The sequence below is a fragment of the Thalia democratica genome, chromosome 6 (genome assembly GCF_965202585.1).
Source record: "Thalia democratica chromosome 6, ktThaDemo2.hap1.1, whole genome shotgun sequence".
Lineage (NCBI taxonomy): Eukaryota > Metazoa > Chordata > Thaliacea > Salpida > Salpidae > Thalia > Thalia democratica.
Window position 1 is genome coordinate 1,839,227 of NC_139170.1, and position 19,471 is coordinate 1,858,697.

The 19,471-nt window shown below is 23.7% G+C and overlaps 1 protein-coding gene across 1 annotated transcript; it reads right to left on the reverse strand.

Annotated features, from left to right (window-relative positions):
• Window positions 1-4,177: 4,177 nt before the first annotated feature.
• On the reverse strand, window positions 4,178-12,154 carry LOC145838678 (uncharacterized). The gene is made up of 5 exons (XM_082946300.1): window positions 12,081-12,154; window positions 8,438-8,586; window positions 6,529-6,690; window positions 5,091-5,234; window positions 4,178-4,578 (listed from the first exon to the last, which is right to left on the reverse strand). The coding sequence occupies exons 1-5, from the start codon at window positions 12,144-12,146 to the stop codon at window positions 4,515-4,517; spliced, it is 585 nt and encodes a 194-aa protein (XP_082802426.1). The 5' UTR covers window positions 12,147-12,154; the 3' UTR covers window positions 4,178-4,514.
• Between the last annotated feature and the right edge of the window lie 7,317 nt (window positions 12,155-19,471).

Genomic DNA, 19,471 nt, shown 5'->3' on the forward strand with positions numbered 1-19,471 from the left:
AAAAATTACTCAAAAACTTTGGTAAAAGGACCTGGTTAAAAAAACCTTTCGGTTATCACCACCGTTTAGAGGCTTTTTATTTTTATTAAAGATCAGACAGAGTTGTAAGTCAAAGTTGTGGTTAATAATAGTAGCAAAAGCAATTGTAGAAATAATAGACATGATTAATTTATACTAGGTTTAATAGGCTTTACATATTTTAAAAGCATGCTAAACTTTATTTTCTAAAAATAATCTGTTTTTGATAGCTAGAAATATATTTTTTCGTCCAACTATTACATTTTATTTTTAAAGAAAGTACATTTAGTAACTTAACTTAAAATATTTATTCACTGTTATTTATTATTTTTACTTAAAACTAATTTAACTTGAATTCTAATAAGTAATAGTTGCTTAAAAACAATTTTAAGGTTTATTGGTACACCAGGTCCTTGGACCAAACTTTTCGAGGACTTTTTTTTGTCTTTAAATAAACAATAATTAACATAAGCTAAAACTTGTTATAGATTTGTAACTCAATTTTAATTCGTGGTTTTTGCTGTTTAAATGTAGTAAAACTAGATTTTAAAACATTAATAGTTGCAACCGACTAATTTGAAAGCTCTTGCAAGCCTTAAATTATCTCCCTACGTTAATTTGATCCTTTTTTATAAATCTAGGCTAATTATGTTTCTTTTCAAAAAATTTATAGGTTTTTATCTTCAACAAAATTAGTATGAGTTTTCTTGAGCATAAAATAAATTTTTAAACTAGTTAATGACCTAGCACTTTACGTTTAACAGCTTTAAAAGTTACAAATATTTGTCTCATACGATTTACCTTTCTAGCAGAACAATAAGTAGTTTGTCATTAGAAGACCAGCAGTCGTATGAATAGTATTCAAATTAGATAGGAACGTTTTCAAAAGAATAATTTTAATAATAACAAACAAAAACATATACTAAATCATTAATGACCCTAAGTAAAGTTGCAAGATTTATATTCAATTTCACGTACACTACAATAAAAACTTCTAACCTTAAACTTTCTATTTGTTTAAATGTTCACTATTTTCAGTTTATTTTTCAACTCTTAACTGAAAGTATATTATTTGTACTTGTGATTTAACATTATGTTGCATAAAATAAACTTAAAAAATTATCAATTTTTGATTTTATCTTAAAACTTTAGTGGTTGAATTTTCTTTAAAAATACTTTATAAGTTATTTTAAACTACTTAAAAGTAAAAGAACTATACAAGTTTTTAATAAGCAAAAAAAAAACGAAGTTGCTCAAAAATAGTTTTGGTCTAAGGACTTTGGTCATCGAAAAGACTCCTCGGTCATCGAATCGAACACTACAGACTAACTAAAAACTTATGTGTTAACTGATTAATTTAAAGAATTTTTCATACATTTGGTTTAGGTGCAGCAATTAGAATTTTCAACTTAAGATCAAAAAAATAAATCTTTTTTCTATAAAGTTATGTTAAACAATGTTTGCCGTTAATAATTTCAATGACAATTTAAGTCTGTACCATGATTTCTATAGCATCTACTCTTTAAACCCAAACTTACTATGTTGAAGCTTTCTATGTACCAACAATGATCTAGTACTTAATTACTTTTAAAAAATATAATCATTTAAAAGCATTACACTAAAATAGCATAATGCTTGAATTGAACACTTAATAATTCACAACTTAAACAAAATTGTCTTGGAAAAGACATTAAACTGTATCCGTGGTTATGACTCGATAACCAAAAGTTTTTTTCGTACACCAGGTCCTTTGACCAAAGTTTTTGAGTGCTTATTCTTTTTGTTGTTTAATAAATAATATTAAGTCAATTATTTTATGAGATATCAGTTTTGCAAAGTTTGTGAAAAAGACAAAAAGCTTCAGATAATATTTATGATTTAAGTTTAAATCTCACTCATAACTAATCTTTTTGGTTTGTACAGAAATTTTATGAAACAAAAAATATTTTCAAGTAAGTTCATCTCATCTTTTTATAAAGGTAACTTTTAGTTTTTTTTGTCTTGAGTAGTAGGACTTATTGTTGAAATTAGTAAAACCATGATAACATCAATGAATAAATAAAATTTTGTATGCACGAAGCTTCAGTTATGATAAAAAAATCTTAAGAAAAGTCATTGGTTATATTAATAATAGTCTTTAAATTGTGTTATATTAACTACGTATATTAACTTAGTTTAAATAGACTATAGCCATATATAATAATTAAGGACTATAACCCTATGTTAACATTGTTGAGCTATTAATAAAATAATCAAAAAAGAATGTTGTGGTATAACCTTTGTTTCTATACTTTAAAGCTGTAATTAATAAACTTTACAGTTTTTTGGTCTGTTTGTAATTAAACTGTGAACCAATTCAGCATATGAAATTAATGCTAAGTTAAAAGTTAATACTTGTAGATTTTTTATCATTTGTTTAGTCCTAATTTAACTTGTAAAAGTCACGAATTGCTTTTATTTTTTTCAATAAGACTATTTCTTAAAACTTTTCTTCAAGAGGAAGATCTTAATAACAAATGTCTGGCAACTAACAAACTTTTCTTTTTTCTATAAAAATTCTAAAAAATTGCACAGTTGTAGACATATATTAGTTCGTATGAATAGATAAAACATATTTATAACAAAAAAGCTAAACAGGATTGCCAAGGATTTTTCGATTTTTTTCTAGATTATCTGAATTTCTTACAGGTAGTGAAACTATAAATTTTTTTTTTCATTTTTACATAAAATAATTCAAAAATGTCTTAAACAATATAAGAATGTTAAAAAGATTCTGTAATGCTACTTTAAAAGTGTTTTATAATAAATGAATTACAAAACAATGAAAATAAAGTTACATGCTAGATTTTTGCATCTATCTAATTTTCCTAATCTTACCTTTGAAAGTTCAAGTTTTTTTTCAAAATTTAAGGTGTTTTTGGCAACTCTATAACAAAAAGTGTTAAAATTGATATTTACAAGTACCGCATTAGACTATTTAAGCTTGTTAAAAATTCATTAAAAAATACATTGTAAAGATCAACCTATAATAAAAACTTATTTTAAAATAAGCTTTCATTTGTACTTTATTAAGTCTTACAAATATATTTTCTGGTAACATTACCAAATTCTACTTGATTGATAAAATAAGAAAAGTGTTTTTTAAACTTATATGGTTCTATTAAAAAAAAATGCATTTTATACTAAAAACCAGGCTTTGATCAGCTTAAATATGTTTTTTTAATATAGAAACTAACTAAATTTAGTAGCTTTCATTTACAAAGTTTTCTGGAATTATTAGTTCTTCTGTCTTAAAAAATAAACCGTAATCTGTTGGAATTATATATATTTTTTAGAGAGCTTGAACCTAGAAATGCAAATTATTAAACAGGCATTCTTAATATAACATTCTTACATTGTTGTCGAAACAATGTTCTTTAGTTATCTATTCTTTTAAAAGTTTGATTTTTGGTTTATTTGTATCATACTTTTTAACTAAAAAATTAATTATGTTGGATATCTAGAATTGACTTTAATAGTTTATAACTATTTACAACATTACTTGATATTGTAACGCAGAAAAAAATCAAAGTGCTAAATAAACAAATACTTACTTTAGTTCTACTAATTATTTATTCAGTTTTCATAAAGATTTAAAAATATTTGACTATGGCTTTTATTTGTAAAAAAAAGTGTAAACGTATTAAGCATCTTATCAGTAAAAAGTTTAACATAAAATAATCGAAAACTTTTTTGTTAGTTTAATGTTGTTCTGAAAGGTATCATTTGTCTAAAAAAGAAACTTAATTTATATTGAAAAAAAATCAAGATTGTTTCTTTATACATTTGTTAATTAGAAAGTAATATTTTACAACTTAGTAGTATTCACTTTATATTTACTAACAAAAATTTAAGATTACTTATTAAAAATGTATAAACATGAAACATTTCATTCAAATTATAATTTATTCCTTAAAAAAAGTTTTTACTAGCAACAAATTTGAACTAACTATAGAAAGTACAGTAATTAAAACATTTTTAACAAATATAATATTAGCAAAATAATAAAATTTCGATTAAAACAAATACAACCATTTGTTACTTATAACACATTACCAAAATTATATAACTTGAAAACATTTATGTCATGAAAAAGTCAACGAACTTTTATTTAATTATCAAAATTGTTTAGTATATCATCTAAATTTGTTGTAGAGTGAATTTACTTTTAAATAACACTTTTAGCTTTGCAAAATATTCATTTTTCAAATTTTTTACAAATGTACTTGAAAATGCTACTTTAATTTAAATATTAACAACTTAACTAAACTAAATATCAACAGAAAACCTTTTTATACTTGAAAAATCTTTATAATATTTTTGTAAAAGCTAGACTTAAAATTATTTTTATCAAGTCATTTGTTTATTTGTTCTTTTTTAATAATTTCAAAATGTTTACAGCTAGAAAGACTGAAATAAAACTTCAATTAATACCTATTTGAAATTATATAATCAATTTATTTCTTCTTCTTTTTGCCTCTCTTCAATTGATTCGCCCTAATTTCCCTTATGTATTCCTCCCTAAATATATGTTAATTGTTAGTAAGAATTTGTTTTTTTATTTATGAGATATTCCTCTTTACTATATTAAGCTTCGAGATTATTAATATTTAAAATAATTTATTGCTTCAAATTTTTTTTATGTTATTTAGTGAGAACTTTCCTCTCTACAATATTATTTGTTTCAAATTTTTCTGTAATGAAATTTTTCTTTCTACAATAACTTATTGTTTGAAATAACTTATCTCTATTATTTAATGATACATTTCTCTCTACAACATACGTTTGTTTTAATTAAATTCAATAAAACATGCATTATTAACAATTTATTTCAAAATTATTTTACCTTATATTATAAACATTTAAATTAACTTAACTACATTATCTATTATTTATTTTAATTTACCTCTTCTTGGCATCACTCCTCTCCTTGTTTGAAATAAATTATTTTTATCATTTATGTTAAATATTACTCCCTAAACTATTTATTTAACAATAAATAAAATTTATTTTAATTTTAAAATTAATTTTACCTCTTCTTGGCATCACTCCTCTCCTTGTTCCTCTCCCTCTCCTCCATTCTCCTCTTGGCCAGCTCCTCCTCCTTCACCTGATCCTTCCTCCACTTGTCGATCCACGCCGGCATCTGCGCCATGTTCTTCGCTATAAGCGCTTCCCTGCGAGTTTAAAAAAAATGTTAATATTTCCAAATATTAAGTTATTAGTTAAGTTAAATAATAGATCCTATCAGCGCTTCCCTGTGAAAAGTTAAAAACTCTTAGTATATTTATATTCAGCGCTTCCCTGTAATTGAATTAACATTTAATTAGGGGTCATTCAAGAATGGATCCCATACCTGGAATCTTAGTTTTATAAAGCTTCAAATAAAGCTATTTTGAAAGTATGATGTGATAATGAAAAACCCTAGCATCTAATCAAGGATTCTAAAAAGGGACAGAGTTGACAAAATTCTGTTAACAAATTATTTTCCCTGTTTGTGATTGGCAATTAGTCACGGTTTATGGGCTTCAAGTTTGGAGCTATGGAATATTAGTTAGTCAAGTTTCAAATTAAGCTGGCTTGAGTTCAAAGCAAGGTTTCAATTCAAAAATAAAACAAACCTAATAGCCCACAAATCTGGTAGCTACAGGTTCAAGGCAACAAAATAAAACCATATAATTATTTTATTCTTTATCACTGCTTCTCTGTTTGTGATAAAATCTTACTCGTAAGTATTACTCATAGTTGCTAAAATAACTCTAGTCAAGGAGCTAAAGAGTATTTGCAAATATTGTTATACACTTGACACTTGTGTGTTACTAACCCTGTTTAGTACTAGACATAGTTGCCATTTCGGCCTAGTTTAGTTGTGAAATGTAATTCATTTTCATTGACTTTTCAATATCGCCCACCTAATTGACCCTTAAGCTATATAACTAAGTAGTAGTAGAGCTTGAAATAGTACAAATATATAACTGAATTTTGATATCTTCCAAAGTAAAAACTAAAACTTCAAATTAATTTAAATCTGGACATAAACAAGTTTAGGATTACTGAGTTAATATAGTTGTAGCTAGAATGACATAATTTTATTTTAATTTTGTAGTTAAAAAAAGCTAAATCAAAAGCTATTAATACATATAGTAACATATTAACCAGAAAAGTTTAGAACTAATCAATGTAAATCTGCAAAATTTTTTTTTAACTTCTTACTAGAACGCCTTACAAGTTACATTTAGGGGTCATGGATCTATAGATTTAATATTAATTTTAATTACTGAGCCATCAAAAAAGTGTTAGGGTAAAAAACAAGGGGTTTTGGACTGTAAATTTAGAAGTTATAGAGTTTACAATATTGAAGTTAAATTTTACAGACTAAAAGGTGTTAAGTTTAATGACTGTTGAGTTATGGATTGAAATGCAAATTTGCAAATCTGATAAAGCAAGTATTTTAATATTGAACATACAAACCTCTCTTTAATTCTGTCTTGTTCAGCTTTAATTTTCTCGTCAGCAGATGACTTCAGTTGCTGGAAAGTTGGCCACCACCTTTTTTCTGCTTCTGATTCCGCAAGAACTTCTTCTTTTGTTGGAAACAGTTCATCGTACGATATCTGACTCGCTTTTCCGTATCTACATTGTTTGAAAATTATTGTTCATGTTGATAAAAAACATGTTTTTACTAAAAAAATTTAAAGCCTTCTTCATAAATAAATATGCATACATTACAATGTTTTATTAGTTAAAGATGTTTGGAAATTATTTGAAACTATATTCAAGTCAAACAAAACTTAATATTTACTAATTACATAAGTTTTATCATTGAAACTTTTCTTCTACTGCAATATGATTTAACATAGTAGGATTTTTACGTAAGTAAAAAAAAAAAAGTTAGGTAAGCAAAATTGTATTTGGTTAAAAATGTTATAATATGAAAGCTTTACAACTATGCTATGTGTAAATTAGAAAAATTTATTAATATACTTAAATGACACAAAACTTAAGCTTGAATCAAAAAGTATACTCAGAATACTATAAAAAAGTGTATAAATAAAAAGACACTATTAGCCTTTAAAGTAAAAGTTGATGAATAGTTTAAATATATTTCACCTTTTTCAAACTTAAGTAGGGTATAGATCAGTTGTTAACTAAAAGGCTTATCTTAGCACAGTAAAATTAACTACTTTACTTTGAACATAAATTCATAAAACTAAATAATCTTTATTTCATTCTAAACTGTTCCACTTTTTTCCTGATTTTTTTTAAACAATAACTTTTAAAAAAAAACTTATTCTTACATATTTAGTGTTTTTAAATATAAATTACATTAATAATCTTATAATAATTTAAATTCACTTTCTTTAAATATATTTTAGTTAAATGATTTTTCAGAACTAGTCAGTTTTGCAGTAAGTGTTTAAAAAAAAGCTTACAATGTATTAACTTTTTACATTATGTAACTAATGCACCAGATAAATAATGTAAATATTTTTTAAAGTATTAAATACTAAAAAATAAGCTACAAAATTATTCCATACTTTAATAAAATTCCTGTTTACTTTGCCGTTTAGTATATTTAAATTTATTTACAGTTGTTAAAATGAAAATACTTATCAAAAAAAATCTTAATAATTTTCTTTAATAAGGGCATGGGGTTCCAACATTTTTTTTAATAACTTTGGCTTTTATATGAAAGCCTTAAGTACAAACTACAAGCCAGTTTTTATAGAATTAAAAAATGTTTTTAACTTTTAAGATGTATGGACCGCAAACTTTTTAGAGTCAAATTTCTTGGAAACTTAAAAATTACTGAAAAATCTATCTTCTCTTTCATTTTTTGAGATAGAGACCTAAAACTTTCAGGAAATGTTACATTCATAGTTAAAAAGACATTTAATGCTGCTATATAAAAATAAAATTGTTACAAAAAAAAAAAGTTGTTTATAATAAATTAAGTTTTTCAAATTTAACAAAATTTCTGCATAAAATCTGTATAAAGTTTTGTAATGGGCTTTCTGTAACAGAAAAATCTGAAGATGATTGGTTCAAAAATGACAAAGAAGATGGATTTTTAATGGATTTTTAATGGAATATTTTTGTTTATGTTTTTGGTTTGAGCCTACCATAAGGAACCTATAAAGCACACCAACTTTTATTCCTTATATCTCAAAATTTAATTTGAATTTATTTACGTGGTAAAAAATTTCTGATAGTTTAGATAAAACTCTACAAAGTAAGTTCAACTTGTATGGCCCTATGACCTTAAAATACTTGTTCTATGATTATCTCTATGCTAAACTTGTAATTTTAAACAGATTTACAACTACTTAAGTAAATTTTACTTAGTTGATGCTGTAATTTTCAAATATAAAAAACAAACTTTGCCCATATTTGTGCTTTTTTCAACTTGGCTTTGTACCTTTTGTGCTCATCATTTATAGAATCAACATCTGGAATTTCAACAGATTTTCTTTTTTGCAGATGGTTGTGCAGTTCATGGGGCATTAATGGGTCACGATAACATGCTACCTAGGAGATAAAAATAATATAAATAATAAATATTACTTTAATGATCATAAAACATTTGCCATAACATGATATTTAATAGTAATTAATATTTTATATTTATTATGCTAAAAATAAATTAGCATGCTACCTATGAGATAAAAATATAAAAAAATAATGATTGTTTACTATGACATGCTATCTAATATTATTATAAAAATAAGTTAGCATGCTGCTTATAAAATACAGATAACATAATGAAAACAAAATTGAAATCACCCTATGACCACAAAAATATTTTCTATGTTGTGAAATTGATAACTTTGATTAACTGCAAATGCACTAATCTAACAAATAAAAACAAAAAAGTTTAATAAAACAAGTGTAGAAGAAAGTTAAAGTATAAAAGCAGTTTAATTCTTATTAAGTTTAACTTACAGTGTTAACTATTTTTCTTAAAAATAGCTATAATTTTTACTATTTTACAATATTAAAAGAAAAGAAAAAAGGTTTAAACAGTTTAAGCTTCCTACTCAAACAATATTTTATTAATCTTATAAAACCTACAGTTGTTTTATTTATAAAACAGTAAGTTCTAATAAAAAAAAATGTGTTACTTTTATTATACATATTTTTAGAGCTTTTAACTTTGCAGCTATAATAAGCAAACTACTGTTTACAAAGTACAACTTATAACAGCATAAGTTCAATTTTTGAAGCAGAAAAACTTAAACATTTTATATAAATAATATTTAGGAGAAGAAAGTCTGGTACCAACATTTTTGAAAATAAATAAATAGAATATATTGTGAAAAAAAGAGTCATACCTTGCTACTTATGTTTGATTACTTTATGTTTGTAGCCTAAACTGTAACAAGTTTGATAAAAAGCTATTACAAGCACAATTCACAGTCGAATAGTTCTATATTTGAATAGTTTTACTGATTTAATATAGTACGATCAGGTGTGGCCTGATAGCATAAGGGTACTAATGATAGCTTTGAAAACTATATAAGTTGATTGGTGCAAGATCAAATCCCAGTAGTGGAAAACATAAAAAAAAAACAATTACTAAAAACTTATATTATTCAAATATAAGTTGTTTAGATAAAATATCTATCCTGGTTACAAAGTTTCCTTAGAATGTTTATTTAAAAAAAGGGTTTCATTAAAAGTTTGTCTTTTTCTACAGACAGAGTGTCATTTATTCAAAAAATTTCAATCAGCAACTTTAAAGTTTTTTATAAAAGTCTAGATATACAATTAAATCTTAAATTAGTAAATTTTTATCTGATGGCTTAAGTCAGGGTGGCCATAGGAATTTTAAAAACTTTTTCCAGGTTTTTCAGCTTTTCTTCCAGGATTTTATTTTAAGAGTAATCTTTTTGGCCATTTTAAGTAGTAAGTTAAATCAAGGTTATGACGGGGAAAGAAAATAATTTGTTTCACAACTTTATTAGATTTTGTAGAGTTTTAACTAAACTAAAAGTTGCTTTGTACAAGTTTAAAAAAATCTTAATAATTAAAGTCTGAGAGTACAACAGGTTATGTGTACTAAAACAGAGAATAGATATAGTTTAAAATTAATTTATTACAAAACTTATCGTTAATCAGTCTCACAGAAAAACAATTTTCTTAAATGTGGTTCTAATTTAAGGTCATGGGGCTGAAACTTTGTTTTTACAAAAGCTATCTTTGGCTTTTATATGAAAGACTTAATTACAAACTATAAGCCAGTTTATATAGAATTCAAAAATATAATTTAACTTTTAAGATATTTTATTTTTTGTAAAATGTTTCCGATACAAATGTAAGGACTGCAAATTTTTCAGGGTCAATTTTCTCTAAAATTAAAAAATCACTAAAAATCTATCTCCTCCTTCATTTTTCATACAATTTTCTTCAAATTTCTGGAAATGTTCCTTACATTATAAGAAAAAAATGTTACATATGAATTTTAATTGTTTAAAAATATAAATTTTATGACAAATTCATTATTTTTTTTTTAAATATATATTTTTTATAAAATTCTTTTAAAGTCATAAGGAAATGTTTTTTGTTAATGTATAAAGATTAGACTGAGATACTTTGAAGAAGATTGCTTGAAAATGCAGGAGGAGATCGATTTTAAATAAAATAATGTTTTTGGCTGTTTTAGTTTTCCCTTCCCATAAGAAACCTATTATGCGGCCCAACTTTGACTGGACATATCTCAAAAATAAATTGAATTTTTTAAAACGATAAAAAGCATATTGAAGCTTAGAAAAAACTCAATAAAATAAGATTAACTTATAAAAAACATGGCTTACCTCCCCCCTATGGCCTTAGATAGAATAGTAAAAAGAAATCACTTAAAATCTATCTACTCCTACGCTTTTTGAGATTAATACATCAAATGTTAAGGAAATGTTTTTTGCACTACTTATTAAATTTTGATTAAAATATTTAAAATATACATGAACTTAGTAAGAATTTTTTTTATGGTTTATTTTTTTTATAAAAAATATATTTTCTTATTTTTCATAAATTTTTGTAATAGATTATTTAATTGTTGCAAGAAAATTTCCTGAACATTTGAGGTATTAATCTCAATAAACATAGGAGGAGGTAAATTTTTAGTGATTTTGATTTATCCACAGATTTAGTTTTCTCCTCTCATAAAAAGCCTATTGTTCTCTCTAACTTTAACCAGCATACCTAAAAAATTAAATTTATTAAAAAAAAATTAAAATTGAACTTGTAGCCTATTCAAAACTCTACAAAACAAGATAGAATAGAGAAACAAATTATTTACCCCACCATAAAGTCAAGTAAGAAAAATTGATTTTTAATAGATTTGAATTATTCTAAAGATTTAGTATATATAGTATATTAGCGGAAAAAAAAATTAAAATTTCTCAAAAATTTTTGGTTTAAGGACCTAGGTACACAAAAAGACCTCTTGGTCATCGAGTTGCATACCAAAGTGCTTAAGTTACTAATTTACCGAAGTATTGTTATTTTAACTTTTTATTTTATTGCAACCTGTACCCTGTGGCAACTTGGTGTAACTTTTTTAGAAATTATTTTGCTACATGACCATCAACATCAAAAAGTGAGCTTATAAATAACCTTTTGCATTAAACTTTTGTTTTTTATATGTGTTTACCACAGTGTTTTGATCTTGCAACATTAAACTTAATGAGTTTTCTATACTACATCAGGTCACAGTACTTTAATCTAAGATTTTTTGTGAATAACACAAGAATAATTTTGATAGCTTCTAGTTTTATATTAAACTGAAAAACAGTTAAAACTATGTGGTCCTAAATTTTTTTTTAAGTTTTTTTTTACAAACATTCAGAACTTAAATATTTATAGTTTATTGAACAAACAAAAATGAGGCTCAAAATATTTGATAGGACATGTTACACAAAGAACCTTTTGGTTACTTGTAGTAGAAATGCTAATATAACGTTGATAACACAAAAATAGACATACAAAATAATTAACAAGGTAATACTTTTAACAAAAATTACTTGTAGTTTGTATGAATTGGAAGCTTTAATTAAATTTCTAGAGAAATAACTCAACCTCAATGACATTGTGTGTAATTTTATATTTTAAAGTTTAGAATTATTCCTTCTAATATTATACAGCATTTCTGATTTAAAAATAGTTTATGTTCACTAATCACAAACTCAAAACTGCAAGCAGAAATGCATTGCAATGTTTGTTGAACAGTAAAAAAAGGCTCAAAAGGTTTGATCTAAGGACCTGGTGAAAAAAGAAAAACCTTTCGGTTATCGAGTCGTACAACATGTTTTTAAAGTTTCTTACAAGCTATTGCATATAATTTTTTTATCATCTAAATGTTTAAATATTTAGTAATTTAATAATCAATAAAATGAAATGAAAGATAACTAAACGAAATTCACTGAATTTTGTATTTAAAATGTACAAAATATTTTCAAATAACATAAATACTTAAATGATTGGTTACAACTTCTTTAGAGAAGGTAAAAATGTAGTACGCTGAAATATTTTTAAAAAAAAGTTCTATCAGTATTTTCTTCTAATGTTTAAACTTCTTGTTTATTTAATAATTTTACTTGAACAGTAAAATGTTTAAAAAAAGGAACATATGATTTTTTTTCTAAATCATTTTAAAAAATCAGATAAAATATGTTATTTAAAAAAACAGAAATCTGAAGAATTTAGTTTTATATTACTCAACAACTAAAAAAAACCACCTAAAAATTATTTAAGTGCATATTTTTAAAATATATATGACAGCATCTAAAAATTTTATTTGAGCATGACCTTTTAATAAAAATGCTTGTTTATTCAATACTCAGAATTTTTTAATTCATTGAATTCTTGCAGACTAATTATGAATTATAATTATTTTAAAAACGTGTGTTGAAAAAAACACAAAAATTTAAAGACTACTTCAGCAAAAGTATTATAATAGTTCTAGATTATTTATTTTCTTACCTATGTTAATTTTTTTTCTTAATTTGCAGATAAAAACTTCTTTTTCAGTTCAAATAGATATTTGAACGTTTTAAAAAAGTGAAAATTCAAATTATCAAGTGCAATTCTATAATTTTTTTTAGGTTAATTTAGATTTTGTCTGTTCAACTATTTTTCACTTATTTAAGATTTATTTCAACGAACTCTTACGCGCAACATTATCTGTGAAAAATTTATGGCAAAAACTTTTATTTTTTAGTTAAGTGCAAAATAGAAAAACTTATGTATTATAAAATTTAGAATTAATTTTTTTTTTCTTATAGTAGCGTTTGTATATTTCATAGAGATTAAAATAAAACTTAAAACTGTTGTTATTTTTATCGAGTTTTAGTTTTAAAGAAAAATAAACTATAAAAGATACAAAATTAAATGAAAATACCTTATTAAAAGACCTGTAGAATTTTATAAAATGAGTTGTTTTTTTTCTCATTTGTTTTTAAATTCAAAATTTTCTTTTAACAATACAGTTGCTTTTCCTTTTAAAAGTCTGTTTTGAACATTGAATGTTTGAAAATTTGCTAGCTGAACCGTGCACATTTTTTAAGGAAAAGTAACAATAAAAAGTTTAAAAAATAAACTTTAAGATAACTGATTTTTTTTCTAAATCATTTTAAAAAATCAGATAAAATATGTTATTAAAAAAAACACGACTCTGAAAAATTTAGTTTTATATTACTCAACAACTAAAAAAACCACCTAAAAATTATTTAATTGCATATTTTTAAGATATATATGACAGCATCTAAAAATGTTATTTGAGCATGACCTTTTAATAAAAATGCTTGTTTATTCAATACTCAGAATTTTTTAATTCATTGAATTCTTGCAGACTAATTATGAATTATAATTATTTTAAAAACGTGTGTTGAAAAAAACACAAAAATTTAAAGACTACTTCAGCAAAAGTATTATAATAGTTTTAGATTATTTATTTTCTTACCTATGTTAATTTTTTTTCTTAATTTGCAGATAAAAACTTCTTTTTCAGTTCAAATAGATATTTGAACGTTTTAAAAAAGTGAAAATTCAAATTATCAAGTGCAATTCTATAATCTTTTTAGGTTAATTTAGATTTTGTCTGTTCAACTATTTTTCACTTATTTAAGATTTATTTCAACGAGCTCTTACGCGCAACATTATCTGTGAAAAATTTATGGCAAAAACTTTTATTTTTTAGTTAAGTGCAAAATAGAAAAACTTATGTATTATAAAATTTAGAATTAATTTCTTTTTCTTATAGTAGCGTTTGTATATTTCATAGAGATTAAAATAAAACTTAAAATTGTTGTTATTTTTATCGAGTTTTAGTTTTAAAGAAAAATAAATTATAAAAGATACAAAACTAAATGAAAATACCTTATTAAAAGACCTGTAGAATTTTATAAAATAAGTTGTTTTTTTTTTCTCATTTGTTTTTAAATTCAAATTTTTCTTTCAACGATACAGTTGCTTTTCCTTTTAAAAGTCTGTTTTGAACATTGAATGTTTGAAAATTTGCTAGCTGAACTGTGCACATTTTTATGAGCATAAAATTATTGTTATAGGAAAATTTATTAATTTTTTAAAAAACATAAAACTTTAATGTCAATTATTTTCCTTATCTTAAAAGCTATCTAAAAAATTTTTTTTTATCTTAGATAACGCACCTTTGTCTTTAATTTAAAAAAAAAGTTATTTAATTTGGGGTTGGAATTATTTCATGGGGTCCCTCCAAAAATAAAGGTTTTTTTTCGTTTTTTTTCATCAAATGGTATTAGAACCAAAAATAAATATTTCTTTTTAATTTTTTTTTTTGATTTCTTTTAGTTTGCATGTTATAAAAACTCTTAAATAGTTATTTTATAAATAATGTTAATATCTTTTACGATTTGGCCCAAAATCAAAATGTAGTATATTACACTATCATTTGCCTTAACCATTTCCTAGATAAAAAATTGATAAAAGGAAAAAAAAAGTTAATAAGAATGTGAATTACATCAAACTAAATTAAAATAAAATAATTTAATTAAATTTGTTGTATATTCACATTCTTATTAACTTTTTTTTTCCTTTTATCAATTTTTTATCTAGGAAATGGCCAAGGCAAATGATAGTGTAATATACTACATTTTGATTTTGGGCCAAATCGTAAAAGATATTAACATTATTTATAAAATAACTATTTAAGAGTTTTTATAACATGCAAACTAAGGGAAATCAAAAAAAAAATTAAAAAGAAATATTTATTTTTGGTTCTAATACCATTTGATGAAAAAAAACGAAAAAAAACCTTTATTTTTGGAGGGACCCCATGAAATAATTCCAACCCCAAATTAAATAATTTTTTTTTTAAATTAAAGGCAAAGGTGCGTTTTCTAAGATAAGAAAAATTTTTTAGATAGCTTTTAAAATAAGGAAAATAATTGACATTAAAGTTATATGTTTTTTGAAAAATTAATAAATTTTCCTATAACAATAACTTTATGCTTGTCACATTTTTTAAGGAAAAGTAACAATAAAAAGTTTAAAAAATAAACTTTAAGATAACTGTCACATAGTTTTGCAAATGTAACATATCAATGCATTTTTATTTCTTACATTCAACAAGGAGTCCTAATGGTGACTTTGAAAACTGTCTGAGTTGAACTTGCAAGATCAAAACCCAGTGTTGGACAATAAAATGACTTTCTGACTACTGAGATAAATTCAATTAAGTATGTAATTGAATAAAATTAAGAAATCATAATCACTAAAAAAAGATTTTGAAAATGAATAGTTCACTTAATCTAAACCACAACAAGTAAACCTTAATTTTTGTGGTGTATGTGTTGAATGAATAAAATAATAGTTATAATAGATAGTTATGAAATAAATTTGAACTTATGATTCTATGCATCATTTGATGTTAAATATGTTTAGTAGTAGCTTTTAAAACTTTTATTTATTTTTTCAGACAAAGCTTGTGTTTTATAATATTTAGACAATAATTCTTATCAGAAATTAATATAACTTATTTTAGTTATTTTAAAATTAGAATATAAAAAAGAAGTATTTTTATTAAAACTTAGTTTTTTAAGTCAAATTTTATGTTTCTAGTTTTCTTTACATTTTGTACTTTTTTGTTAGTATGTTTAAATTTGTGAATATTGAAAGTGCATATTTTTTATCTAATACTAACTTTACTTATTTTTACTAGATTTAAAATTTTGTAAAGGAAATGCTTGTTTATGATCTTTGTTAAATTATTTTTGAGAAAATATTTTAATAGTTTTAATATAAATATATTAATAGGTTTATTTACTTTAAGTGAATCTTTTATTTAACATAAATTTTTTAGTTAGAATTGTATAGTATAATTAATTTTGTAGTACTGATGCTCCATTGTCAGTTAGATTTTATTTGTCACTACCATTTATAAAAAGGTATTCAACATTTTTGATTTATTAATGTAATCATATATCTGCCATGGTAATTGATGTCTATGGAAAGAAAAATACTAATGTTTTAACTAGAAAACATTAAGCTATGGTTTGAAACATAGTTGAGACAGCTGCATAATTCCAGCAGTTTACAATCCAAGCTTGGTCCTCCTCCAGTGACGTCTCATTGGGCTTCATTTTCCTAGACTCTAAAATATAAGCTAAATATAGATAATACCTTGTAATACCTAATACAGTTTTATATATAAAATGCTAAAACTGTTTGGACATACTGTTTAAAGTATATTCATAGTGATATTAATTTAATTTGGTTCTAACTTCTGTAATATACAAACTTGTAAAACTTGCATTACAGTAACATCTTGAGTTGCTTACAAAATTCGAAGCAAAAGAAAATCTAAAAAAGAGATCTCTATGACTGTATCATACAAATGCACGTTAACTAAAACTGTTAATAATTTATTTCTAAAGATCCTCTTAATTTTAAATATATATACTTAATGTTAATTAGTTTTATGAAGTTAGATACTAAATGTATAGACTTTAGTTTCAACAAATTTTTGTATTGTCTGGTTGTTAGGTTTTTATGACTTCTGTCAGGATCTATATAGTCTAATATCTTTATAAGCTATCTTGAATAAAAGGTATTACCAGTTTTTAATTCAAATTGTTACAGTTTTAGGTGCTTAGAATATAGTTCTATAATAAATATTAGTGAAAACATAAGAAATTGATATTAAATGGTTTTCAAATTCATCAAAATTTTAATAAAATAGATTTTTGTACATAATTTTATCAAGTTTACCAAAGGAGTTGAAGTGAGAAACTAACTTCTAATATAGGTCAAAAAAAAAAAGGATTAACTTTTGGTTTTAAAAAGTCTAGATTTGCTAAATAGCATTTGAACTTCTAATCATACTAGACTGGTAAAAGAAATTAGTTGGACTAATTAATTTATGTATCACAGATCTAGAAAAACTGTAAATCTAAATTTTATTAGCTGAATATTAAGTAATAAAAGAAGTGCTACTAAAAGATGGATATCCAAGTTTTATAATTGAGAGAACAATAAAAATTAAAACAAAAAGATAAAAAAGATATTTTTATCCTGAAAAGCATCTTGAGTTGCAAGTTTTGCCATATGTTCAAGTTGAAAGATGTATAAAAAAATTGACTGAAGAAGTGTACTTTGCTGACAAATCTCAACTAGTTTATACTTCTATTCTCAGTCCTAAAAAGAGAAGACAATGTATCAAATAAGTGCAATAGTTAAGGGTTTTACATATTTAAGTAGTTAAAACAAATTTATAAGTTAGAGTTAGACTTAAAGACACTCCAAAAGAACTAAAGAACAAAGTTATTCTAATAAAAAAGTTTTAAAAAGATTGTACTGTATTTTTGTTTACTTAAGCCAGTAAAGCTTTTTATTTTGCTTTAAATATATTTTCATTTTTGTTTATTATTTCTTTTAGCTTTATTTAACAGTAATGAAAATTTTTGATTTATAATTTGTTTTTATTTTTTGAATTAACTATGGTTTCTTTATGACTATTATTTCTTGATTTATAAAAAAATTGTTAATGTACAAATGCACATGTACAAATAAGTAATGAAAGTTGAGAGTTTTTGTGTTTTATGTTTTATTTGTATGAAGATTCTTTATGTTTAACACTATCTAAAAGCTATACTATACATCAATCGCAAGTCAAGGCCATAGGGATGGGTAAGCCATGTTTTTTACAAGTTGATTTTTTTTTATAGAAGATCTGGTTTTTATGGTTTAAAAAATTCGAATTATTTTTGAGATATGTCCAGTTAAAGTTGGGCTGCATAACAGGTTCCTTATGGGAAGGGAAAACTAAGGCAGCCTAAAAAAATATTTTATTTAAAATTGATCTCCCACTTTTTTCAAGCAATCTTATTCAAACTACCTCAGTATAATCCTTATACATTAACAGAAAAAAGTTACTTAGGACTTTAAAAGAATTTTATTAAAATTTTTTTTGAGAAAAAAAGACTTTTTTTTTTAATTTTTGTCATAAAATTTATATTTTTATACTATTAAAATTCTAAAGTAACATTTTTTTCTTATAATGTAAGGAACATTTCCTGAAATTTGAAGAAGATTGCTTGAAAAATGAAAGAGGAGAAAGATTTTTAGTGATTTTTTAAATTTCAGAGAAAATTGACCACAAAAAACTTGCGGTCCTCATATTTGTTTTGTAAACATTATACAAAAATAAAATATATTAAAAGTTAAATGATAATTTTGAATTCTATATAAACTGGCTTATAGTTTGTAATTAATTCTTTCATATAGAAGCCAAAGTTAGTTTTTGTAAAAAAATGTGTTTCACCCCTCCCTTCATGGCCTTAATAGCATTTAACTTTCTAATTTATACACACTAAAATACAAACTAAAATGGCATATTTTTGAAAATCAAAAGATTATTCAGGATAACTCAGGCTAGTATGAAATATTTTTAAAAACTCATGATGAATCAGGCCATTTTGTGTTTTATTTTAAACTCTGTATAGCTTTAAACTTTTTAAATATTGCAGTTATTTTTTTTTTGCGAGATTCTGAATAATATTTAGCTATTCCAGTTTCAATATTTTATATTTTCAGGGTTCATGCGCGTCAGGCTAAGTCAGGCTAAATCATTTTTTTTTGAAAAAAGTTGAAAAACGTCAGGCTAAATCAGTTTTTTTATTTAAAAATTTGAGAATCTCAGTTTTTCTCAGTTCAAATGCTTGAAATTTTTTGATAAAAAAAATTGATAAATCTTTCAAGATCAAAATGAGATGTGAATCTATTTAAAATAAAGATTTAGTTATTAAAGAAAAAAAAACAGTCAGTATTTGTAAAAATAATCAGTTAGCTTTTGTTGAATCTCTAAGAAATTTTTAAGAATCTTCATTTTTTGTTTGAGTAGATTATATACATCATAATTATGAAAATTCATAAAAAAAAA

Coding starts and splice junctions, on each gene's coding strand:
- LOC145838678 (XM_082946300.1), bottom strand. CDS start 12,146: ATGTCATTGAGGTTGAGTTATTTCTCTAGAAATTTAATTAAAGCTTCC. Junction 8,587..12,080: donor CCAATTCATACAAACTACAA/GTAATTTTTGTT, acceptor TTTATCTCCTAG/GTAGCATGTTATCGTGACCC. Junction 5,235..6,528: donor CAAGACAGAATTAAAGAGAG/GTTTGTATGTTC, acceptor TTAAACTCGCAG/GGAAGCGCTTATAGCGAAGA.